This window comes from Idiotropiscis lumnitzeri, chromosome 11 (genome assembly GCF_059441095.1).
Source record: "Idiotropiscis lumnitzeri isolate Australia: NSW breed Sydney's pygmy pipehorse chromosome 11, RoL_Ilum_1.0, whole genome shotgun sequence".
Lineage (NCBI taxonomy): Eukaryota > Metazoa > Chordata > Actinopteri > Syngnathiformes > Syngnathidae > Idiotropiscis > Idiotropiscis lumnitzeri.
Window position 1 is genome coordinate 13,604,368 of NC_142401.1, and position 21,872 is coordinate 13,626,239.

Sequence of the window (21,872 nt, forward strand, 5' to 3'; positions counted from 1 at the left end):
CATGTAGTTGTGTTATTGCATTAAATCAGATCATAATAGATTTGATTTAGGAGACCCAGTCACAGTAAATTTCATGTTAAAAACTAAAAACAGTCCCCACCTTCATCTGTAGAAATAAGTTGTTGTTGACAAGTGGTTGTTGTTGTGGCCGCAAGAACTTCAATAAAGAACCTTCAGGTTGGAAGAAACAAATGGGAGAAGCACAACATACTTCGTCAGATGGCATTATGTTCACGCTGCTGCAAGAATTGAGTATTCTAATTGCTACATACGAAACATTAAAAAATGTTTCGGGCAATTAATGAACAGCCAACTTCACAATTACTGATAATACATTTGATTAATGTGACATCATGCAGAAAATTCAAGGAGATATCTGATATTACCATCGTCCAAGTACAAAGTAGTTAAACGTGAGCTAACGAGGCTAAGTAGGTGCAGTAAACATGTCAAGTGCAGTTGTGCTTCGCGATGTGATGATGATGATGATGTGACAGACTAAAACAAAGTAGAATCGCTACTTTTTAAAAAAAAAAAACAATGTCAGTTTGGAGACGTTTGAACTAACCGATTTGCTGTTGTTTTTCTACATTTGTTTTTAAATTTATTTTTGCGTGCCCTTGCATGCTCATTTTTTTCTCCACGGGAAGTACCGCAGAACGCCCGCCAGGCGGCGACGGTTAGTCGGTGCCCAGTTTAGGGGGGTTCAACGTGTCGCTACAGTGCCTACTGCCCATGAAGCTTTCAGGTTACTTGTGTCATTGATATGGATCGATATTAGCCGTGTTTTGGCCTGAACACACAAGACAGTCACAGTTAGTGGGGGCCTTTTGCGATTTTATTCCAATGCATCGACGTTGCATGTCTAAAGGTTCAGTCATTTCGTCATTGATAAAAGGACCCATGTAACGCTGTCCCTAGGCCCCCTTCCAGTTCAGGGCCCCAGGCAATTGCCAAGTATGCCGACCGTAGTAATTGTTTCAGTAATCAAAAATGTTCATCAATTCAGAATGCAGAAAAGACCATGCATCTCGGACAGAAGGTATTAAATGGAACATTTCTAGATTATATGAATTAAATCATCATCAGTACAAAGATCAGTATTCATTTTTTAAACCGTCTTAAACCGTCCTTTAAACACCCCAAAAATATGGAGTGATCACTAAAATGGTCTGATAGTACACCAGAATTAGTTTTTTTATTCTGTCTGGATTGGGTAACAAAATTCCAGTCTAGCAGAGATTGTGTTTTATGAAGAGGATCAATTTGAGTGGGTTCACTTATTGGTTATTTAAAATTTGCCCTGCCAAAACGTTATAATCTCCAAAACATGAGCGGGTAAACCACCTTTTATCGAAATCACTCAATATAATCATTTCATTTGAGTGATCAAGTGAATTGATGAATAACAAAATACACTTGGTAAATTCAGCAGGAGCATTTGGAGGTCATAAATATTACAAATAATGAGGATTTTGTTTTGGAAGATTATTTTTAACAAAAATGCATTCTAAGTGAATAGCCCCTCTCTCTTAATAAGACATCCATTCAGCCATCCATTCTCTGAACCACTTATCCATAGTATTTAAAATAATAAACACATGTATGAATGAAATATACTTCTCCAGGTTCAAAGCTTTTATTTTTTTTGCAGTTTTATTGAATAAAAATTTCATCTTTTTGGCGTTTGGTAACCGGACATTTAATCCAATCAGTATCATGTTGGTGACAGTCATGAGAAGGGGAAAAAAAAGAAAAAAAGCTTTGTTTTTAGCTAAATACACCCGTGGTTTCAAGGACAAAACAAGTTATTTTCCATTTAAGTTTCATCTAATGGACACGGGTCGCCCTCGTCAGTTTGCTGCCATATGTGCATCCTTTTTGCAGCAGGATATTATTTCTTGCCAAACCTCTGAGGCACCGCCATGCTCCAGATCTGGCCAGGAGCCTCCTCCCAGTCAGGTGAATTGATGTGATCCTCCAACACGAGCGGCCCTCGGGATGAGCGGCCGAACCTGCCGGGACGGAAATGGGATTAGGATTAGGAGACACACGTGAATTGAGTGGGGCTGACTGACGATAAGAACATTTCATGGAAAAGTTGCTTTCATATGTTTGGGGACAATTGTAAAAACATAATCATTTTGATTACAGATAAGTGGACAATATAGAGTCCAGCAGGTCCTTAAAGGGGAAGTCAAGTCAAAAATCTCCCATCCAATGATATGCTCTATAAGGTCCCACTAGTCTAAACACAGTTTTCTGATTAATACTGCATATGTGGAATATGAATTAAGCAGCAAAATCCACCACCATTTTAGTGTGCGGCCATTTTTCGACTTGCTGTCGGCTGAAAATGACATCACAGTTGCTCCGGGCTCAGGTAACGACCAATCTCGGGTCACCTGATTTCTGAGTGTGGTCACGTGATGTTTGCAAGTTGGTCTTCTTTGTAACACACATGAACACATTCCAACAAAAATGAAGATAAACACCTGCCCCTTCCACCCTAATTTTAGGGGTGATTGATTTTTGCAGATTTTTCTCTATATTGTAAAGTTAAACACTTGACAAAAGGATAGTTATTGAAAAACATTCAGATCTTCTGCCTGTAATTCACGTCTTTATTGTAGCAAATGTCAAGGGAACAAAAAGTAGTTTTATTCATTAGACTTGTATGTTTTTTGTTATTATTATTATTAATCGGCCAATGTATCTGTTATTGCAATTTTCAAATATCGATATATCAACATACACCAAATATCGGAATCAGTTGATACTTAGTAAGTACAACAGATGTCTTTTTTTGTTTGCTTTTTAAGATTAGAACTCAAGACACCATACCACCACTAGAGAATACTTTTATATATACTTTTTTTTAATGAAAATGTGCAAATCTGTGAGAAACAAGAGTATAATGCCAATGTAATTTGGACCAACCTCTGCGGCTCATGGAGCACAGAGTTCCGGGCTTCTCTGCGAGATCCCAGCAGCAAGGCTCTGAGCAACGCCGTCAGCAGATGATCGTCCACACTGCTTTCAGCTTTGATGCTCTTCTGGTGGACGGAAAAAACACAAGACATGGGGATCATGCAATCAGGAATAGCAGATGTTAAGAAAACACACATTCTGAAGAGATGCATCGCAAAAGCCACATGGCTATCCCTGTGTGATCCCCTCTCTTTAAATGTATGCGCTGGATATTGCAAAGCCTTACCCAGTCTTGCTCAGCATATTTCATATATTTTTAGAATCACTCCATACGGGGCATGTGATAGTCCATTTTTAATAACTTTATCAGACAAGAGAGCATATTTTGTAACATTACACACAAAATTAAATGTTGATTTTTTATTTAAGTATTAAACATGGATTATGTCATTTAATCCGAATTGTCCATGGTTGATATTGAAATGAAATTAAAAAAAAAAAGTACACTCCTGTGTATGGTTGACTCATACATTTGTGACTTAAATTTGGGGTAAATACATTTTTTCCTAAGGTCTTAAGGGAAAACAAAGTATGTACTTAACTATTATCAATCAATTTACTGTATTTGGAACATTATGTTAATGTATTGTATTTTCATATTTGTATTGTTTTTTTAAATATACTGTATTTAAAATATTTCGTTTTTTTAATTTCCCTTTTTAAAGCGACTTTTCATTATTTAACTAATTCAGGGTATTTCAATTATTTCTTTGCTGCAGTTAAACAATTGAATGTATTTTATTTGTATCCTGTTTATTGTTGGGAAGCAATTATTAATTAGTTAAGTTATTCTATTTTGTATTTCCATATTTATTATTTTACTCTGTATATAAAACATCACTGTCTTTCATAATCGTTTTGTAATCGAAATACAATTTATTAATTTATTGGGTTTTATTTTTTATGGTATTTCAATGAGTATTTATAAAAAAATATTGTTCAGTCATCATTTTATTGTAACTGAACATTTTGTGTATTTTATTTTAGCTGTTGGTCGTACGTATTTCCTTAAAGCATTGTTTTACGTAAATTACTAATATAGAAGAAAATATTTTGCAGTGTATTATTTTCTATATGATTGAATGAATATAGATTTGTGTTTGCAATGTGACTTTTCAGAGAGCAGCTTTCCAGAGCTGGATGAGATACAGATGGAGGTTGTGCGTATGCAGATGTTATGATGATTTTGATTGGCTGTCTCACCATTGTTAGCAACTTGTCCATGTTGTCCTCTGAGCTGCTCCCCTTCATATCTTCACGATCCTCCAGCGCACCTCCGACGTGAAGCCCGTGGCTGACGCCCGCCAGCGCTATCAATACCAAAAGAATGGTCACCGCTGCACTTGTGTCCATGTCGGCTAGCCTAAGGAGGAAGAAGAAGATGCCTTTCCAAGATGGACTTACAGGCAGTCAGTGCAGGGTGAGAGGCAACGACCTGGTCCGCTGTCTTTTATACACCATGTGGAGGGACGCCATCAAACCTCAGGAGAACTGGAGAAAGATGCCACGGTGCTAATGGGAGCGAGGGCCGGGATGGAGACTAGACGCGAGGCCATTTAAGATCAGCATCGGAGTATTTAGTGACGACAGGAGACGGTCATTATGTGGCCCAGAGGACAGCACGCAGCACAATAGTCAACACTTATTAAACAGATAAATCCCCGCAAATGGGCCGTGATCCACTAGCCCCCCGACAGAAGAGTACAAGACAGGAAACGCTGGAGGAAACGTTCATCAGCCTCTTAATCAGCACATAAGAAGAGATGCCATACAGCAGCAAGATGAACAAGAGAGCTTGAACATTGCCTTTTCATTTTAATGAGGCCCTCTTGGAAGGAATCGTCTTTTTGTAGGCCTCAGTTGGAGGTCCATACATTAAAAAGTCTCAAGGACCTATTTCCGGAATTGAACAGGAAGTCGGCCATTTTGGTGTGAGCGCTTGCGTGCGGTCAGTCCGTCGGTGGGTCAGTTCTTGGGTCAGTCAGTGGGTCGGCGGGTAAGACGGTGGGTTGGTAAGTCCGTTGGTCAGTAAACGGGTTGGTCTGTTAGGTGTTGGTCGGTCGGTTATGCAATCGGTCGGATGGTCAGTCGTGATCAGTCGGTGGGTCGTTCAGTCTGTCGGTAGATTGGTGAGTAGATGAGTCGGTATCAGTAGTCGTTCTACTGATGGGTCAGTCGGTGGGTCAGTGGCTAGTCTGTCATGAGTCTGTCAGTCAGTCAGTTGGTGGATCAGTGACTCAGTCGATCAGTGGTTTGTTCAATTGGTGGGTCTGTCGGCAGGACATTGGGGAAGTCGCGGAGGTGGCGACCAGTGTATCAGGGGTCGGTCTAGTCGTTCCATCAATCGCGAGCCGTAAAGTCAGTGGGTTGGTGAGTCTATTTGACAGTGAGTGGGTCGCTCTGTCAGGGGTCAGTTGGTCGGACAGTCATTCAGTCAGTGGGTTATTGAGTCGGTCGGACAGTGAGCTCTTCGATTGGTGGGTCAGTCAGTCATCAGTGGCTAGTCTGTACGGGGTCAGTCAGTCAATCGGTCAGTGGGACGGTTGCTTGGTCAATCATTGAGTCAGTGGGGGAGTCGGTGGGCTTATCCAATGGTAGGTCGGTCGGTCGGTCGGTCGGTTGGTGGCTTGATCAGTCTGTTGTTTGGCGGTCAGTCAAACGGTTGGTCAATGTGTGGATCATTCATTTGGTCACTTGATAAGTCAGTGGATTGGTCCATCACTCAGTCCAAGTTTGGTTTTGGTTTGTCTAACTCAAAAAACGAAAAAATGTATGCAGGCCTAAACTCACTCCCCCAATCACACTCAGAATGTTGCCTGCACTGCACTTTGGCCAACACATCACTAAATTTGAGTGACATTTGAAAGACTGACTCAAAGCCTACTCGTGAAGATTAATTTAAATATTATAGTTTGGATCTGTTTGAGTCTGTTTACACTACAGTATGTGCACACATTTTCAGTACTTTTACATACAGCAAACATTTGCATGTGTTACCTAAAAATACAGAAAGAAACTGTGTTTAATAAGCATTGGAATATTTGTGGGATTTATTGTGTGCGCACTGCGCAGTAATTAATAATCTCCCCAGTGTCCATGCTTGACGCCAACACGTTTAATGGCTAACAATCGGCTTAAAGCGAACAAACACACGCACACACACGTATCAGACATACATTCGATGTTTAACTACCATGGCAACCAGCATGTCATCACCACTTTATATCTTAAATAGAGATCATAAACCTTTGCGTGAGATGGCATTCTAATTTCCCTTGACACGATATTAAAAATGTGACAATCATTTGTATTCTTTTTACGAGTAGTGCAAAGATTTCCAGCAGCCACTAATAAGTCCTCATAGCAACACATCAAATTGGACTCAGTGGAGAAAACGATAAAAGATAAGGTTGTTTGTACATTTTAGAAGGAACCGAACTGTGTTTCATTCTAGATATTAAATTCCTACCCAAGCGTAACAAAAAAAAAAAAAAACAACCAGGTTGCTTTCCAGGTTGAAGTGAATTGATGGCCAAATCTTGAAAACTGGATCAGGTCTGGATAATCTTTCCACATTTTGCTCACATTGGATATGAAATGAAACACTTGATATATAATATAATATTGATAAACCTGGTGTATAATATTTCTAAGGCATCTGCAACTGGCATGGAGCTTGTGCTAAAATTAAATAAATAGAAATCCAATAAATTGTACAGGAAAAAAATGCATTCAATTATCTATTAATTACCCAGCCTAATCATATATGTGATGGTATATTATAAGTATTGATCCAATTTTTAACTATTTAATGGAAAGAAATATCCATAACACTTGTGTTGTTTAATGGCATTGTATTAATTAAATTGCATTTTTAATCATTAATAGAGTTTTAAAAATTCACTCAAATTTGAATTAATTTGATGACATTACAATAATTTCATTGTATTTTATTAGTTTCACTGTATTGGCAGTTATTAAGGTTTTTTATTTATTTCAGTTTTTTTACAGTTCATTCTTTAATGTATTTTAATTATTTAATGGACTTTTAGTGGCTATTTTGTTTAACTGCATTCCAATTTTTTTAAGGTTTTAATTTTTATTCCCAGTTTGCTCATCGCAGATAAATTTGTGAAAACCTATTTTTTTCATTTAATGTAGTGAACCCTGGAATTTTGTTTCATGATTGTGTACATTCTAGTTTCATGATGTTTGGTGCTTTGTGGTGCACCGTTTTAAGTGCTTTTCCACCGTCTTGTGACATTGAGATATTATTAAAAAACAAAACTTTTGGGAGGGTAGACATTGGTACGAGAGCATTAATTATTTGTGGATTTTCACTTGTTTTTGTGGCAGGGCCTGCTCCAGTGGGCATGGAGTGGGACAATTTTTGGAATATTCACACGTTAAGGTCCATGGGTGATGGGAAACCTTTCAGCCAAACTCAGAAACAGGCCACTTTTTCAAAGGGTTGCTCTGCGGCTATTTTGAAACTTCCGCAGAAACTGTTGCAAATCTCACATTTTTTCATGTTACTCAAAAAATAAATTGCAAAATTTCCAAATTGCTGAACAATCACTTTTAGGTCCAGGAGTGGTGGGAAAACCTGAATTTGCACACCATGGACTCCGACTTGACCAAAACCTGACAAATGCCCTGCCCTTGCCTCAGATACATTTCCTTGTGCTGTATTACATCACCACCACCTGCTGGTCAACAAAAATTTTACACAAAGTCTTCTGCACTTAACAAACAAGTGGTGTGTCCCTGTGTATGAAGTACAGCCTCTACAAGTGAAAATGATTATATTTGCCATTTTTTCCATTATCAGGAAAGGACCTCTCCACTTAAAATAGTTTTTTCATTTTCTACATTAGAGTGCAATAAACCTTTAGACACCACTTAAAGAAACTTAGAATGTTAAGTGAAATTGCTTCAAAAAATGAAAAATTATGGAACATGGTAGAAACCATTAAAATAAAATCATCAATGAAGTGTAGTAGGAGATCACACACGTACTGAATGCTGGCAAACTTGTTCCATAAATGTCAACATCACTTACTGGATGGGCGTTTATTCATGCTGGGGCTTGGCGCATCTGTCGCCCACCCACCCCGGGTAGCACTTGCACTCAAAGCGGGACCTCATCAACATCACCTCCTGAGGACTGAGCCGTCCCAGCACGCTGTAGTGGCGACCACCCCGCGCCCTCTCCTCGGACGTCACCTTCCAGCGGGCGGGGTGGAGGTGGAGGTAGACGCGGGAATCGGGGTCCCGTCTGGCGCACCTGCCCCTGGACGAGCACAAAGTCTGGCTGCAGAGGACGGCTGACGACGTCACGTTGACCAAATAAGGACCCAGCGTCTCGTCTATGAACCACTTGATGGCATCACAAGAGGCCTGAAGGGAGGAAATCATGTATTTCTCAGAATGGTGACAGTCTGTAGGTGTACGAATGAGGAAAGTCATAGTATTATTTTAAGAAATATGTTTATGTGGGTTTGATTCTTGATTAATCATGTATTGAAACAATTGAGGTAAAAATAGAGTCGTTTAAAGTTTATTTTTTAAGTTTATTGAGTTTGTTAGTTAACATTGCATATCACTGTAATGTTTTTTTAATGAAGGTCATCAAAAATTATCATCAATAATTTTATTTGCTTGATCCATTCCATTGCAAATTTGCGAAAAATAAATATAATATATTTGGTCAATAGGCTAGTTAGCACGATGGCCTCGCAGTGAGAGACAGCATCGGTCGTGGGTTCAATCCCGGCTCCAGCCATCCTGTGTGGAGTTTGCAAGTTCTCCCCCGCGCCTGCGTGGGTACTCCGGTTTCCTCCCACATTCCAAAAACATGCATGGCAGGTTGATTGAACACTATAGATTGCCCCTAGATATGAGTGTGAGCGCGGATGGTTGTTTGTCTCTGTGTGCCCTGCGATTGGCTGGCAACCAATTCAGGGTGTCCCCTACCTACTGCTCGAAGATAGCTGGGATAGGCTCCAGCGCCCCCCGCGACCCTAGTGAGGAGAAGCGGTATAGATAATGGATGGATGTATGGATATTTGGTCAAGCTACACATTACTGATGAAGTTACAAGTCAGTCAGTTATGTTGAGGTTGTGACATCCCCCCCGAACAGTTTTTATTGTATTGTGACCACAGAAGCTTTCCAGAGGAACTGCGTACAATTTGAGGAATTAAGTTCTACATTTAGTTACAGGATGATTAATCTAACCCTAAAACGAGTATGGATGGAACACACTTTGAATGTATTTGTTTTATTTCAATTTTTTATATTTGTATCTATTATTTTCGAAATACATGCGAGTGGAATAGGTTGTTAGACTCTCTGTGTCCTGTAATTAACTGGCGAGCAGTACAGCCTGCATTCCACTTGGAATAGGCTCCTGTTACCAATCTGTGATCCAGATAGGGATAGACATGAGGACAAAATTGTTTGCACCCCTCTGTTAATGAAAGAAAATCCCACAGTGGTGAAGAAGTATCTTCAATCTGACAAAAGTGATAAAAATTAATCAATGAAAATTAGACTTTGCTTTTGAAGAGAATTATTTAAAAAAAAAAAAAGATAATCGTCCGATTTAAAGGGTGACAAGTATTCACTCTGCTGTTTGGTAACATGGTGCTCCAAAATACACATGGACCAGAGGAAGAAGAAAGTTGTGTCAGGAGATTAGAAAGAAAATTATTGGCCAGCACATTGAAGGTAAAGGCTATGAGACCATCTCCAAGTAGCCTGATATTCCTATGATTATAGTTGCACACATTATTAAGAAATTTTTGATCTATGGAACGGTAGTCACCAATTCCAACAAGTGGTATAGAAAATGGATGCAAAAATGTAACTCGTACTACCTTAGATTTGGCAAAAACATGGTCACCCCAGAGGACTACCCCTGCAGATCCCAAGGCAGCACTCTCGCCGACAGTGTAGACCAGATGTTCCTTAATGAGGCAAACAAAAGGATGATGTTTTAGAAAAACATATTTCTTTGCAGGTCTATGCTTAGAAAAATCCCATATAATCAGTTGTGATGTTAAAAATCAATACAGGATTTATGTACCCCGTTTTACTCACTTGGGAGAGAAACTGGAACGAGTATGTGTAGACGATGGTGGCGTAGGGGATAATGGGCCGAGGTGGTGGCGCCACTCTGAAGGCCTCCAGGATGCGGTGACGAACATAGAGCGACACTTCCCTGCCGAGGCTTCGCAGCTCCTGGCTAAGGTAAATGTCGGGGTAGAGAGCTGACGAGACGTTCCACAGCCATGTCAGCTCGTCGTTCCTCTTGGACTCTACTGTGGGACACTGGCCCGTGTAGTTGGTGCTTTGGTAGTAGTTGTAGCAGTTGGGGAATCCGTAGAAGCCCCAGAGTCCACCAGGCCGCTCCTTCTGACCCACTTTTAGAGTCTCCTCCATGAACTTCCTGCCTGCCGCCTCAAACTCGACACGGGCTAAAGCGTCCACCTGTGCAGGTTTCCAGTCTGGATGCCTGGACCGGACCAGTGCTCGTGAGCCTTCCCAGTACACCTGCTTGGTGTCCCAGTTCCTCTCCCACACGGGCCTCCAGCTCTCCCAGTCCACCACAGCCAGGCCCTGGAAGTCCCTGTCAGGGATGTACTTGCGAATATCATCTCTCGCTACCGTCAGGTGCTCATTGAGGCTGGCGTTTTGCGGCACGCCACCATTTACCGCCTTGCCTTGGCTGAAGTACGGGTACACACCCAGCTTGTCTGTGTAGAAGATGGTTATGTTTTCACCCATAAAGGTCTGGTTTTGGTTCTGGGCGATGCTGAATGTGCCTAGGTCGAGATCCACGCCATACTGAGAGAGGCAGGCGGCCGACGGGGCATTCCACACACTCGAGAACGGAAGCTGGGAGAAGGTTGATGGCGACATGGTGACGCCCGGAAGGTGACGAAGTAAGATGAACAAGAGCAGTGGGATAGGATGAAAGCAAATCATGCCTAGGTGGAAGAAAAAAAAAGGTGAAATAAAAAAGTGTCACCACTCTTGTATTAAAGGCTACACATCTCATCACAATTGCAAGCCACAATGGTATTATTGAATAACAGTATTTTATTTTGAGCAAGTACTCAAATTTAACCACTGTACTACTACTGCCAGTTTGACTTAATTACCAAGGATATTTTTAATGAGTATGTTTTAAGGATACATCAAGATGGAACCCTCGGTTGTTTACTGTTTTTCCATTTGATTGTTCTCATACTCATATATTATAACCAAGAACCTCTGAAAGTCACATCCCAACCACAGCTCCTCTGTCGAAGCTAATTACGTTATCAAATTGTCATTTGCTGTGGTAGTTTGCATTATTTATGTATATTGAGGTTCTCGTTAATAAAAAAATAAATAACTTTTTAAAAAGGCGAAAACCTTGGCGGAGGTCTCTAGCTTCAGCAGTTTTCCACAAGCGTGAATGATCCCAAATAAGGACTTTTCGCTCGAAAGTAAAGGGATAGAACCTCGAATTGAAACCTTGCACTCATTCAATGTTGTAGTTACAGTTATCAGTTTTACTCATCCATTGTAGTTTAGCAACACGAGAACGAGTGACACTACTTTAATGTCAAAAAGTAAAGCCCAAAGCGAACTATTACTAATGTCCTAAAATGTCACGCTTACCTGCCTTCGATAGGAAGTATTGGAGGGATAAATTAATAGTTTTTAGATTCAGCAAAAAAAAAAAAAACGCAAAAAAGCAAGTCTTGTGACTGGGATTATTACTGTACACAGGAATGGGGAAGAGGTACAAAAACAGATGTGAGTTCGTGGGATTCATCATAACCAATCAGAATCCTCTTTCCAGTGTATGCCCACTGTATCCCAGCCAATGCGAATAGCCTATCGGATCTCCAACAGCCAATCAGAGGAAAGACCATGTAGCGTCGACTTTTTTTAAGTGAGAGAGAGCTAAAAATCGAATTATTGGCGATTGTGGTGGGCTCAAAAATTAAAACGTTTTATATTTAAAAAAATATAAAACAAATAAACAGCAGTTGGAAACTGGACAGAGGGACAAACAGGAATCTTCACAAGGAAGCAATAGTCTACCGTTAAAAGCAACACCTAAACTTTCCCTGGAAAAAAAAGTCAAGTGTGTTCAAGTGAGCAATGAACCGAGAATTAATTGTAGCTCTCTCTCGTGGCCATGTGTTGGGTAAAATAATAATAATAATAATAATAACAATAAACTTAAACGCATGTATTTATTTGATGCTACTTAAAAAAAACGAATATTCACTTACAATATGATAAAATTGTGAAAAGGAGACAGTGGTCAGTGAATAAGTTAATAACATATAATTTTGACATTTAATAAATTTGAAAAACATGAAAAATATAAATAATAAAAATGGCAATGTCTGCAATTTATATTTTGATGTAATATGGTTATAGGTCAAATTAATGTATGTAATTTGGCATTAATTAGTAAAAATATCAAAATAGGAAATTAAAAATAACAGTTGCCACTCAAATTGTTATTTGATTTATAACAAAAAATAAAGGATACAAAGTATAAAGTCCGTTCTCTCAGTGAATCCATTTATTCAGAAATGCAATTGCTTTTTACAACAGTTGTGCTTGAATTGAATCTTTTTCTCATTTTACAATGTGTGTTTACAATTTCACTCTGAAGTAGTAACTTAGTAGTCATCGCGCCGTTTAAGGCACAGAGATGTCACGTAAAAACAGCCAAAGTACATTCAAATAAATACTGCAATGGCCCCCATTAAAATCACCATCCCCTCAAGTCAGCTCAGCCACTGACCGCTCACCTTTCCCTCAGCAAACATCTCATCTCACCTCATCCACTGCAGGAAATGTGGAATCTGACACCTTTGGGAGACATGCCGAGCGCCAGGAAACTTGGAGCAAAATGTAAACACCATCATTCCAGCAAGCCCTCGCTAGATGAAAAAGTTAGAAAAATAACTTTTCCCCACCACACACACAACCCCCCAAACCCCTCTCTTGCAACAGTGTTTCGCAACAAAAAAAATTCACTTTGTATCATCCGTGTTTTACAGCATTTGATAAGCACCAGGCAGGTGTGTGTGTGTGTGTGTCTCTCTACAGCAGTAGTTTGAAAACTGGGGTGCACGAGCCACAAAATGATTTGCAATACATTATGTCCCATCATTTTAAAAGTACTTAGCTCCATATACTAAAGATGACTCCTCTTTAGGCTTTGATATGATTTTGATTCATCGTATGAATCTGACATCCCTGCAAGAACAGGCTTCTTTTCCGAGACTAAAGGCACAATATTACAAGAATAAAGTGGCAGTTTTTACAATTACTTGTAAAAATATGACTTCTTTTCCTTCAATAAACTTTGACTTTAATAATATTGTGACTAATTTAGAACAAAAGGCAGATTTACACACACATACTTTGTATATATCCTACTTTTTTTCAAACTGAAATTTAATGTTCATAAGCGGCAATCTAAACAGTGGCAGGTGTGTGCTGACTCCCGTTTAACATGAGATTGAATATGATTAATTCATTAATTGTGAACACAGCCACATCCCCAGCTATCAGAGGGTGTGCGCACTTGTGCAAGATCTCAGTTGCTTATATACTTGACGCATCCATTATCAACCAAAGTTTGAAGTTTTTTTTTTTTAAGCAGTGGTGTGCTGACTTCTTACATTTACTATATTTAGACTCATATCTGCTTCCTTTCCATGAAAATAACCTAAATTCTCAATTGATTCCCAAAATTGCAAAGTTTCCAATTTGGAATATTTCCAAAGTTCCCCATCTTAACATCCAATGGAAATTCATTGGAATATTTCCATAGATTTTCGCCCCTTATTAATCCAACTAAGGTAAGGAGTCCAGGGACCCACAAAGTTTGAGAATCCCCGGTCTAGAGTATGTGTTGAACCCCGACATAGAAAAGCAGTAAGATAACACACTGCAGTGGCGATTCTGAGGTTAGACACGCCGCTCCTTTCTGGTACAGAGGGTCCATCTTCTCGCATCGCTCCCCCTCAAAGCCGCTGTAGCACTGGCACCGGAACATGGTGCTGAAGCCCATCAGGTCCTCCCGGCTCGGTTCGCCGACCACCTCCAGCTTGCCGCCGGGTCCGACCCGTAAGATGTGCGTGGAAGGGTTCAGGTGCAAGTAAACATCGGCGTGGGGGTCCCGGCGTTGGCAGCGGCCGTGCGTAGAGCACAGCGCCTGGCTGCATACCTCGGCTGCCGTGGAGACGTTGAGGAGGTATTTGCCCAGCGGACCCCGGAGATAAGCATCCAGCTCTGAGCAGGTGGTCTGAAAAAGAGCAAAGACACGAGAGACAAGAGTTACGGCTTGTGGACAGGGGGCCTGATTTATGCACTGGGAAATGAATGTTGGCATTGGAGAAAAATAAAATCGAGACATTACAGGTTATCTGGATGTTTTACATGAGAGTGTTCATTTCAGACAAGATTTTTTTTTTTCCCATAATGCCACGAGGTATTTACATCCGCATGTGCACACCCCTATGGGAAAAATACTGAACGTAAATCATGCACTGCAGACATAATAAAACCATAAAATTACAACAACAAAAAAATCTGTATATTTATTGGTACTTGCACAAGTGGATGAAAAATTTACTTGCACTGCCTCATATTTTAGGAGCAACATGTAACCATTAATGGGCAGTCTGGAGCCCTGTGAGACAATTATTTCCTTCGTTCTTCCGGTCCATGTTTCGTGCGGCATACACCATGTCACCAAACAGCACAGCGACTACTTGCCACCCTTCAAATGGGCCGATTACAAGTTTGACAAGACACAAGACACCCATGATGCTAATTAGAGGGCACACCTTGGTTGAACATGTCCCTCTGGTATCTTTTTGAGGTGTACCATTATTTTTTTAGGGGCTGCTTCATGAGTTTGGAATTGTTTTTTTATTTCTTTGACCACTGTGGGTCTTGCATTAACAGAGGGATACCAAAAATTTTGTACACGTGTGAATGTGTGAATTTTACTGTTCTGATGAACGCTGCATGTATGTAAACTTAATTGATGGAACATTATTGTTTTTCAACATTTTGATTTTGAAATAAGTTTCTTTTTTTTCCCCATGTTAAAAAAATTGCATCTAATGTCACAAGAACATTTCAGAAAACTAACTTGTGCGGCGTGTGGTAAGTAAACAATATTATTGAGCTAGAAATTGTTCTGTATATATGTGCCCTGCGTTTGGCTGGCGACTAGTGCCAGGTTGTCCCCTACTTTTGTCTCGAAAATAAAACCAGAAATCAGTCCAGTAGTGTACTCAGGGGAACCAGTCTCAGGTGTGTCCCACTTCTTTTGTCAAAATTCAATTTGGATCAGAAAACTGTTCGGGGTTGCCCCATTTCTCCTGCCAAAATTCAGCAAGGGCGACTATTCCAGGCTGTACCTCGGTTGTCTAACCAAAGGTCAGCTGGGGAAAAGTGAACAGGGTGTACCCTGCTTCTCTCACCAAAATTCAGCTGGGATTGTCTCTTGCATTCCAACACACAGACAGATCAAAGCACCATCAGTGTAGCTTCGCCACCAGTGGGATTCATTTTATTTGTATCCTCCTACGTTTAAAGTGTCCTGCCAAGATTGGATGAACATTGGTTTTACTCCCAAACAAACAAGCGAAGCTACGGCCATCAAAGACATGTTCAGCATTACCATGTGACCCTTGCCTTTGAAGTGGCACCCCAAGGAAGAAGAAAAAGAAGAAGAAAGCCATTTGACAAGAGCAGCCGCTTGAAAGAGATCACATCATGTGCATAAGTTGCGTTTACACAGTACACAGGCGTCACCGTTAGAGTGGCAGACGCTTACTTTGTTGCTGGCGTAGGCTGCGTCTCCCCAGAGGATGATGCCTGCTGCTCCCAGAGCCACGCTCTCCCCGATGGTGGACACCAAGTCCATCTGGAACACATGACCGTGCACTCAGAAAATAGATCAAGCGCATACAAGTCTTCAAAAAGAGCATTTAAGCTGCTTAATGACACTCCTCGTTGAAGTCTAAACATAAAACAGAGAATTACACATTACACACAACCTTCTGCTACCTTAATGCTAACAATTTATAGATGGGCTTCTAAATAACATAGATTGGTACAGGGGCCCATTTGCTATGGATTTGGGGATTTTTTTTTTTTTAATTCCGAAATTTAGTAGACTAAAATATCCAATTAATCAGATGATTTTTTTAAATAAATAAATGCGCGATGTTGGCAACCAGTTCTCGTCTGCGATACGCTCCTTCGCGCCCATGGCCCAAGTTAGGATGAGCTCTTTTGCTCTCTTAACAATTACAACAATAAAGATAAGAATTACAGGCAGAACAGTTGACTGTTTTCCAATACGTTCTACGTATTTTATTATTTACTTAGCTTCACAACAGAGAAAAAAAGTTAGCTTAAAAAATACTGGCTTTAAAAAATGGTTACTTTTTTCGCCAATCATCTTTGGGATGAATGCTTGAATGTCATTTCCATTGTGTTATTTTGTAACGTGTTAACATGTAAAAAAATTACTAAATAAAAATTAGGAAAAAAAAGCGGACGGATTTTCCAGATTATAAAGGAGCTAATATCAATCAGGCCCGAGTCCGAGCCCTTTTAGCTACGGATCCATGAACACAACGAATGCATCAACACATGTAGGCAACAATATAACAAAAGTTAGGCACAGTGACAATATTATTGAAAGTTACTGGATCATTCAAAGTAGTTGTGAAAGTCTTCTTTGTTTGTGTCTTCATGACAGTATTTGTGTTTGTTCCCTCATTTGGCATTTTCTCTCTGTCTCTTTTTTTCAACCATGTACTGTACAATCTATCGGGGGAGCATATCAGAATTGAAACTTTTGATTTCTAAGGGCAGACTACTTATTTAACCTATAATCATCCAGTTGTTGTTACTCATTTGCAATGACGTGCCAATGGTCTTAGCAGTTTGGGTTCAGTTTGATACACATAGTTTTGCCGTTTCCACCATCCAATATCCAATCAGTCACTCCCAAATTTTACGAACGATATCCTTGAGGAGCAAGTTACAGTTGTACTGCACATTATGCCAGTGAAGTTTATTAATTGGCCAAAAGAGACCTCTTACTTACGCTAATTTACGCTGCTTGCATTTTGAAGAACATTAGGTATTTGACACAATTCCATTGACATCATTTTTAAAAAGGGATGGAAGAATCACTCTCTGAATGTAAGTCAACCAAGATATTGTGTTTTTAAGCAGAATAATTCTGCCTGGACGTCTCGGTGAATGTGACGCAATTAGACATCACGCTGTCGTCTTCAGACAGTAAACTAGTTGAGACTGAATCCATCTCACTCAATTAGGATATCCATCTCTAATCCGAAGCATGTCTTTGAGCATCAGCTACCTCATGTGACGTTCTCGTATTTGATCTGCTATCATAAGGAAGCTGTCAGCGGAGTGTTGGCGAGCTTTTAAAATGGACCAACACCCATCCGCACATAAATGCGTGGTATCAGCACAGGAAAGGACTGCTCTCGCTGATAAGCTGTGACGACTGTGTGAAGCTGCTCATGATCAGAGTGCTGAGATTTCAAATGGAGGCATAAAAACTGAGTAAGAGAAAGCCAAGTTTTGTTTGTCCAAAAGGTCAGAGGTAACGTGCATGACCCTTTCCCATCCCAAAAGGAAGGAGCGGCACCCTGAGTCAAGTGCTGAGCTCATCTGTCTCACAGTTCGAAAGTTTGAGGTTTGAATCTCAGCTCCGGTCTCATTGTGTAGAATTTGTATGTAAATTTAAATGGGAATTAGGGAGAACCTAATTAAGATTTTTTTTTTTACCTTAATATAGTGATTCTGATATAACATGCCATTATTTTTTAAAGGTCCTTTATCCGCGTATTCTTTAACAAACAAGCTATAAAACAATCTGCATTACAATAAAAAAAATCTGATTTAGTATAAATACATTTTTGGTCATATAGGTTAGGCTACACTAAAGGCAAATGAACTGGAAATGAATATGAAAGACAGTTGATCGACTTCAATAAGAGTTGGTAACATACTAAATCCTGCTTTCAGTCTTCTAAGCATTCATTATGACTTTGCAAAGTTCTACTCAGTGTGGTATAAATATGTCACAAAGTCATAAATCAGATTGCAACAATAAATACAAACAAATCTGTGGCTCTATCACTTCATCTTTTTTGTTCCACGATACAATTTGCAAACATGTGGACTGCATTTCTCAAGCCCGAATAAAACATTCATATATGTATTATTTTTATTTTAAAATAAAGCCTACCAACCGACCTACCACAAAGACATTTCAGTACTGTTTTTGATTTGTGGGGTGCGAAACGACTCAAGGACGTTGGGTTTAGAAAATGGAACGATTCCATTTGGTTAGACGGTGTAAGATAAGGATTCTATTCAATATGGTACGGCTCAGTTTGAGAAGGTATGATGTAATCCATTTTTTTTGTCATTTTACACGAATTCGAATGAACATGACATTATTACAAATGTGCCGTTTCCTACTACGATATATTTCTAGAATAAAAGACAATTCGGTAGGTGTGTGTATATATTTTAAAATGGAATGATTTGATTCGGTTCGATTTGACGCATATGCATCTTTTAAAGCCAAACACAATTTTCTGATTCTAATCAGTTTGCCTTACAACCCGAATAAGTTTTGTTTTCAAAATTGCATTCCTCCTTGTAGCGTTGTTTCTCGGACTTTAATTTGATTAATTGTTCAGTCCGACTGTGAATAAACCAGTCAAAGATATCCTGCTTCTCTTGCCCAAAATCTGCTGGGAAAGCCGCCAGCTCATACATGACTCTCAAGAGCGTGTTTGCTATCAAAAACAGCTGGATGGATAATACAAGGAAGGTCTAACCTCTGTCAACTGCTCCAGAGAGTTCATGTATGTAGGTCGAGTGTACACAAAGACGGGACGCGCTAGCCCATCACCAGACGATGCCAAACGCATGCCCTCCTTCACGCGGTTCCTCACAAATTGGCGCCCGGAAGCCGACGAGCGCAGCACCGTGCCCATGTAGATGGATGGGAAGAGCGCCGTGCTCTCGGTCCACAGCCAATTGAGCAACTCGTTACGCGCCACCTCCACGTCGGGGCAGCGGCCCGTGTAGCTCTCCAAGGTCCACCTGTAGTCGTGGTTGTAGCAGTCCGGGAACAGGTAGAAACCCCAGAGCTGGTTGGGCCTCAGGTGCTTGGCTAGCTTCAGAGTCTCCAGCATAAACTTCTTGGCGGACATCTCGAACTCCTGCTGGGCCACTTTGGTCACCTGCTCGGGCGGCCAGGTGGGGTTCTTCTGCCGCACTAGCTCGCGGGAATGCCTGCGGTAAATGTCCTTCGCCTCCCAGTTGCGTATCCAAAGGGGGCGCCATTCTTCCCAGTCAATAACCGCCAGGCCTTTGGCATTGGGCTCACGTATGTACTTCTTCACTCCCTCTGGCATCTTGTCCAGGTGCTGTGCCAGACTGGCGACCTGCGGCAGACCCCCATTGACGGGCGTGCCGTCCGGCTCGTACTGGGGGTACAGGCCCAGGCGGTCATTATAAAAGATGGTGAGGTTCTGCCTCACAAAGCCCTCATTGGGGGAGGCCACGATCTGGAACTGGTGCAGCTGAAGGGAGACACCGTGTCGCGGGAAGCAGTCCTCCGTCGGTGCGTTCCACGCCAGCAGCAGGGGTTTCTGGGAGTACAGCGGCCATACTGTGGCTTTCAGTCCCAATGCTCCGGTTTCATCCCGTAGTAGAACAATCAGCAGCAGCAGAGCTTTGCAGTCAGCCACCGTCCAGTGCATGTCTCCAGATGGGAACGGACAGAATTGACTGTCACTGTCTGCTCTGTAATTAGCACAAGATAGCTACATGAGGCTTTCTCTTACTTTACTTTTCCGTCTACATCACGAAAATTTATATGAACCCCATGTGAGGAAAAGCGGCTTAGATAATGGATGGATGCATTCAATAACTGAGAAATTATGTACATAGGCACAAGCTAATGAGGCCAAGTGCTGTCAGAGAAGTTTATAATGGTGGTTTTGATTGGTTTGAGGCTTTTTGTGTCACAAAATCTACAAAGTATTTTTGACCATGAGTTCAAAATTGGCTTTACTTTTTTTCTAGCACATCAGTTTTCTTTATTTTTAGATATTTTCATTTTTGGGGTTTTTCAGTTTGACCTAAGATGCATGGTGGGCGACAGCTTAGCACACATTTTCATACTTCCAATCCAGTTGCTTCGAAATTACTCTGATCGGCTTGATGGGCCAATTTTTCAGTTGCTTCCAACACTAATTTCATTTTTCAATTTAAATTTTACAAACGTCAAATGCCTCCTCAATGGCCTCCTCAATCTTTATTATGTAATATAACAAGGAAATGTTTTTTTAAATTTTTTTCTCCAAGCTGTTTATTGCCATTCTCCACTGAAAGTTAATTACAATTTGTGCAACTGAAACATCTACATCGCCTCGATTAGGATACAACGGGAAACACAATTAGCATCTACGCAGTGGTGGTGTTCTCCCTAAAGCAACGCATATCTGAACACAAAGGGTGGAACAACACATGAAGCGATGGTACAACAATAATCAAGGGAAAGACGTTTAATATTATTGCTGTAGTGAGGAGGTGAAAGAGGAGCTAACTCTCCAATCAAGTGTAACCGTGAGAACGTCTTACACTACCCCCAACTGGCCAAAGTGCACATACCAGAATGAGTAGCAAAATGCGCGTATTGAATGAAGTGTGACATGGTTTGATTTTTCTTTTTAATTCTATGTCATTAATGTATGCTTTTCCAAACGTTTGTATGATTAGGGAGCTTTAACAAGATTTTTTTTCAATAGGTAAAGATGAGTTGCCAGGAAAATGGTGCATTTTCACCAGTTTTAAATATTAATTACTTCTTTTAAAATATATACATGTATATATTAACGCAACATAACTGTAGTTTTACACACATAACTTTGTAAAGTCGTCTTATTGATGCTGTTCTCGAATTGGAGCTTAGTACATAAAGAAAAAAAACGACTTTCACTGACGTTATCGTTCAATTGTGGTTACATTGTTGGTTAACATGCAAAAATGTTGTTACATTCCATAAATCAAGTCATCACCGGTTCGCCGGGGTTCACTCACCTTTCCCGGCAGTGTGGACAAGCATTCCCCCCAAATCCCCAACAACAAGTCACGCCGCCGTTTTTTTTGTGTGTGTGCGTGTGCGTGTTGTTGCCGGCTCACACCATGAAAGAACAACAAGCGAACATCGCAGCTCTTTCTTTTGTGCGTTAAGAAGCTGTAGAAGTGGTTTCCACGTCCAGATCGAGAGGAGGATCGGTTGGCCTCCCAGCAGGCTGAAGACACGAGCAGCTGCCCCCTGCGACCATACGAGAACCACCAACGGAAGGTTCCATTCGGCTACAAGAAAAGGGGTGGACCGTAGCTTACCGAAATCTGTGCCTCGTGTAAAAACATCCCCTGGGCTCTGAAAACAACAGAATTCATATTTGTGTGACATTACAGTGATTCTGCTTCGGAATTCGACCGCTTTGATTTCAAATAGTTCTCGAATCCCCCCCATGGAGTAGGGTGGAGTGGGCTGCTCCGAAAACTTTGTCACACGCTATAAGAAGCAGATACAGTCAGATTCATGCAAGGTCACAGCCACACTGTCTCTTCCCTAAAAATAAAAAAAACAGGGACACAAATGAGTACTTGCCCCCGGGTGGCTTTTAAGTATAATCATTTACAGTCAGATAAATACATGGCAAGTGGGCTGAAACTTGGCTCAAAGACCACGGGACAATTCA

At 40.7% G+C, this 21,872-nt stretch overlaps 3 protein-coding genes across 4 annotated transcripts; all 3 read right to left on the reverse strand.

Annotated features, from left to right (window-relative positions):
* Positions 1-1,785: 1,785 nt before the first annotated feature.
* npffl (neuropeptide FF-amide peptide precursor like) lies at positions 1,786-4,530 on the reverse strand. The gene is made up of 4 exons (XM_088309570.1): positions 4,427-4,530; positions 4,195-4,354; positions 2,941-3,056; positions 1,786-2,015 (listed from the first exon to the last, which is right to left on the reverse strand). The coding sequence occupies exons 1-4, from the start codon at positions 4,465-4,467 to the stop codon at positions 1,895-1,897; spliced, it is 438 nt and encodes a 145-aa protein (XP_088165696.1). The 5' UTR covers positions 4,468-4,530; the 3' UTR covers positions 1,786-1,894.
* A 2,808-nt stretch (positions 4,531-7,338) lies between these two features.
* On the reverse strand, positions 7,339-11,807 carry hyal1 (hyaluronidase 1). The gene is made up of 4 exons (XM_088309569.1): positions 11,665-11,807; positions 10,096-10,985; positions 9,873-9,962; positions 7,339-8,391 (listed from the first exon to the last, which is right to left on the reverse strand). Exons 2-4 carry the CDS (start codon positions 10,981-10,983, stop codon positions 8,065-8,067), a joined length of 1,305 nt encoding a protein of 434 aa, XP_088165695.1. The 5' UTR covers positions 10,984-10,985; positions 11,665-11,807; the 3' UTR covers positions 7,339-8,064.
* A 752-nt stretch (positions 11,808-12,559) lies between these two features.
* On the reverse strand, positions 12,560-21,478 carry hyal2a (hyaluronidase 2a). 2 transcript variants are annotated; one of them, XM_088309866.1, is made up of 4 exons: positions 21,306-21,478; positions 18,930-19,902; positions 15,869-15,958; positions 12,560-14,323 (listed from the first exon to the last, which is right to left on the reverse strand). In XM_088309866.1, exons 2-4 carry the CDS (start codon positions 19,857-19,859, stop codon positions 13,919-13,921), a joined length of 1,425 nt encoding a protein of 474 aa, XP_088165992.1. In that variant the 5' UTR covers positions 19,860-19,902; positions 21,306-21,478; the 3' UTR covers positions 12,560-13,918. The 2 variants fall into 2 exon arrangements, with proteins under 2 accessions (XP_088165992.1, XP_088165991.1); XM_088309865.1 differs by having other exon boundaries at positions 21,202-21,477.
* Positions 21,479-21,872: the final 394 nt, after the last annotated feature.

What these genes read in the sequence shown, in the direction of transcription:
- npffl (XM_088309570.1), bottom strand. Translation starts at nt 4,467, where the DNA reads ATGGCGTCCCTCCACATGGTGTATAAAAGACAGCGGACCAG. An exon ending in TGGACAAGTTGCTAACAATG is followed by an intron (nt 3,057 to 4,194) that starts GTGAGACAGCCA and finishes TCCGTCCACCAG; the next exon opens with AAGAGCATCAAAGCTGAAAG. An exon ending in GTGCTCCATGAGCCGCAGAG is followed by an intron (nt 2,016 to 2,940) that starts GTTGGTCCAAAT and finishes CCGTCCCGGCAG; the next exon opens with GTTCGGCCGCTCATCCCGAG.
- hyal1 (XM_088309569.1), bottom strand. Translation starts at nt 10,983, where the DNA reads ATGATTTGCTTTCATCCTATCCCACTGCTCTTGTTCATCTTACTTCGT. An exon ending in CGTTCCAGTTTCTCTCCCAA is followed by an intron (nt 9,963 to 10,095) that starts GTGAGTAAAACG and finishes TGCCTCATTAAG; the next exon opens with GAACATCTGGTCTACACTGT. An exon ending in ATGTTTTTGCCAAATCTAAG is followed by an intron (nt 8,392 to 9,872) that starts GTAGTACGAGTT and finishes TCCTCCCTTCAG; the next exon opens with GCCTCTTGTGATGCCATCAA.
- hyal2a (XM_088309866.1), bottom strand. Translation starts at nt 19,859, where the DNA reads ATGCACTGGACGGTGGCTGACTGCAAAGCTCTGCTGCTGCTGATTGTT. An exon ending in CTCTGGAGCAGTTGACAGAG is followed by an intron (nt 15,959 to 18,929) that starts GTTAGACCTTCC and finishes CATGTGTTCCAG; the next exon opens with ATGGACTTGGTGTCCACCAT. An exon ending in CAGCCTACGCCAGCAACAAA is followed by an intron (nt 14,324 to 15,868) that starts GTAAGCGTCTGC and finishes GCTCTTTTTCAG; the next exon opens with ACCACCTGCTCAGAGCTGGA.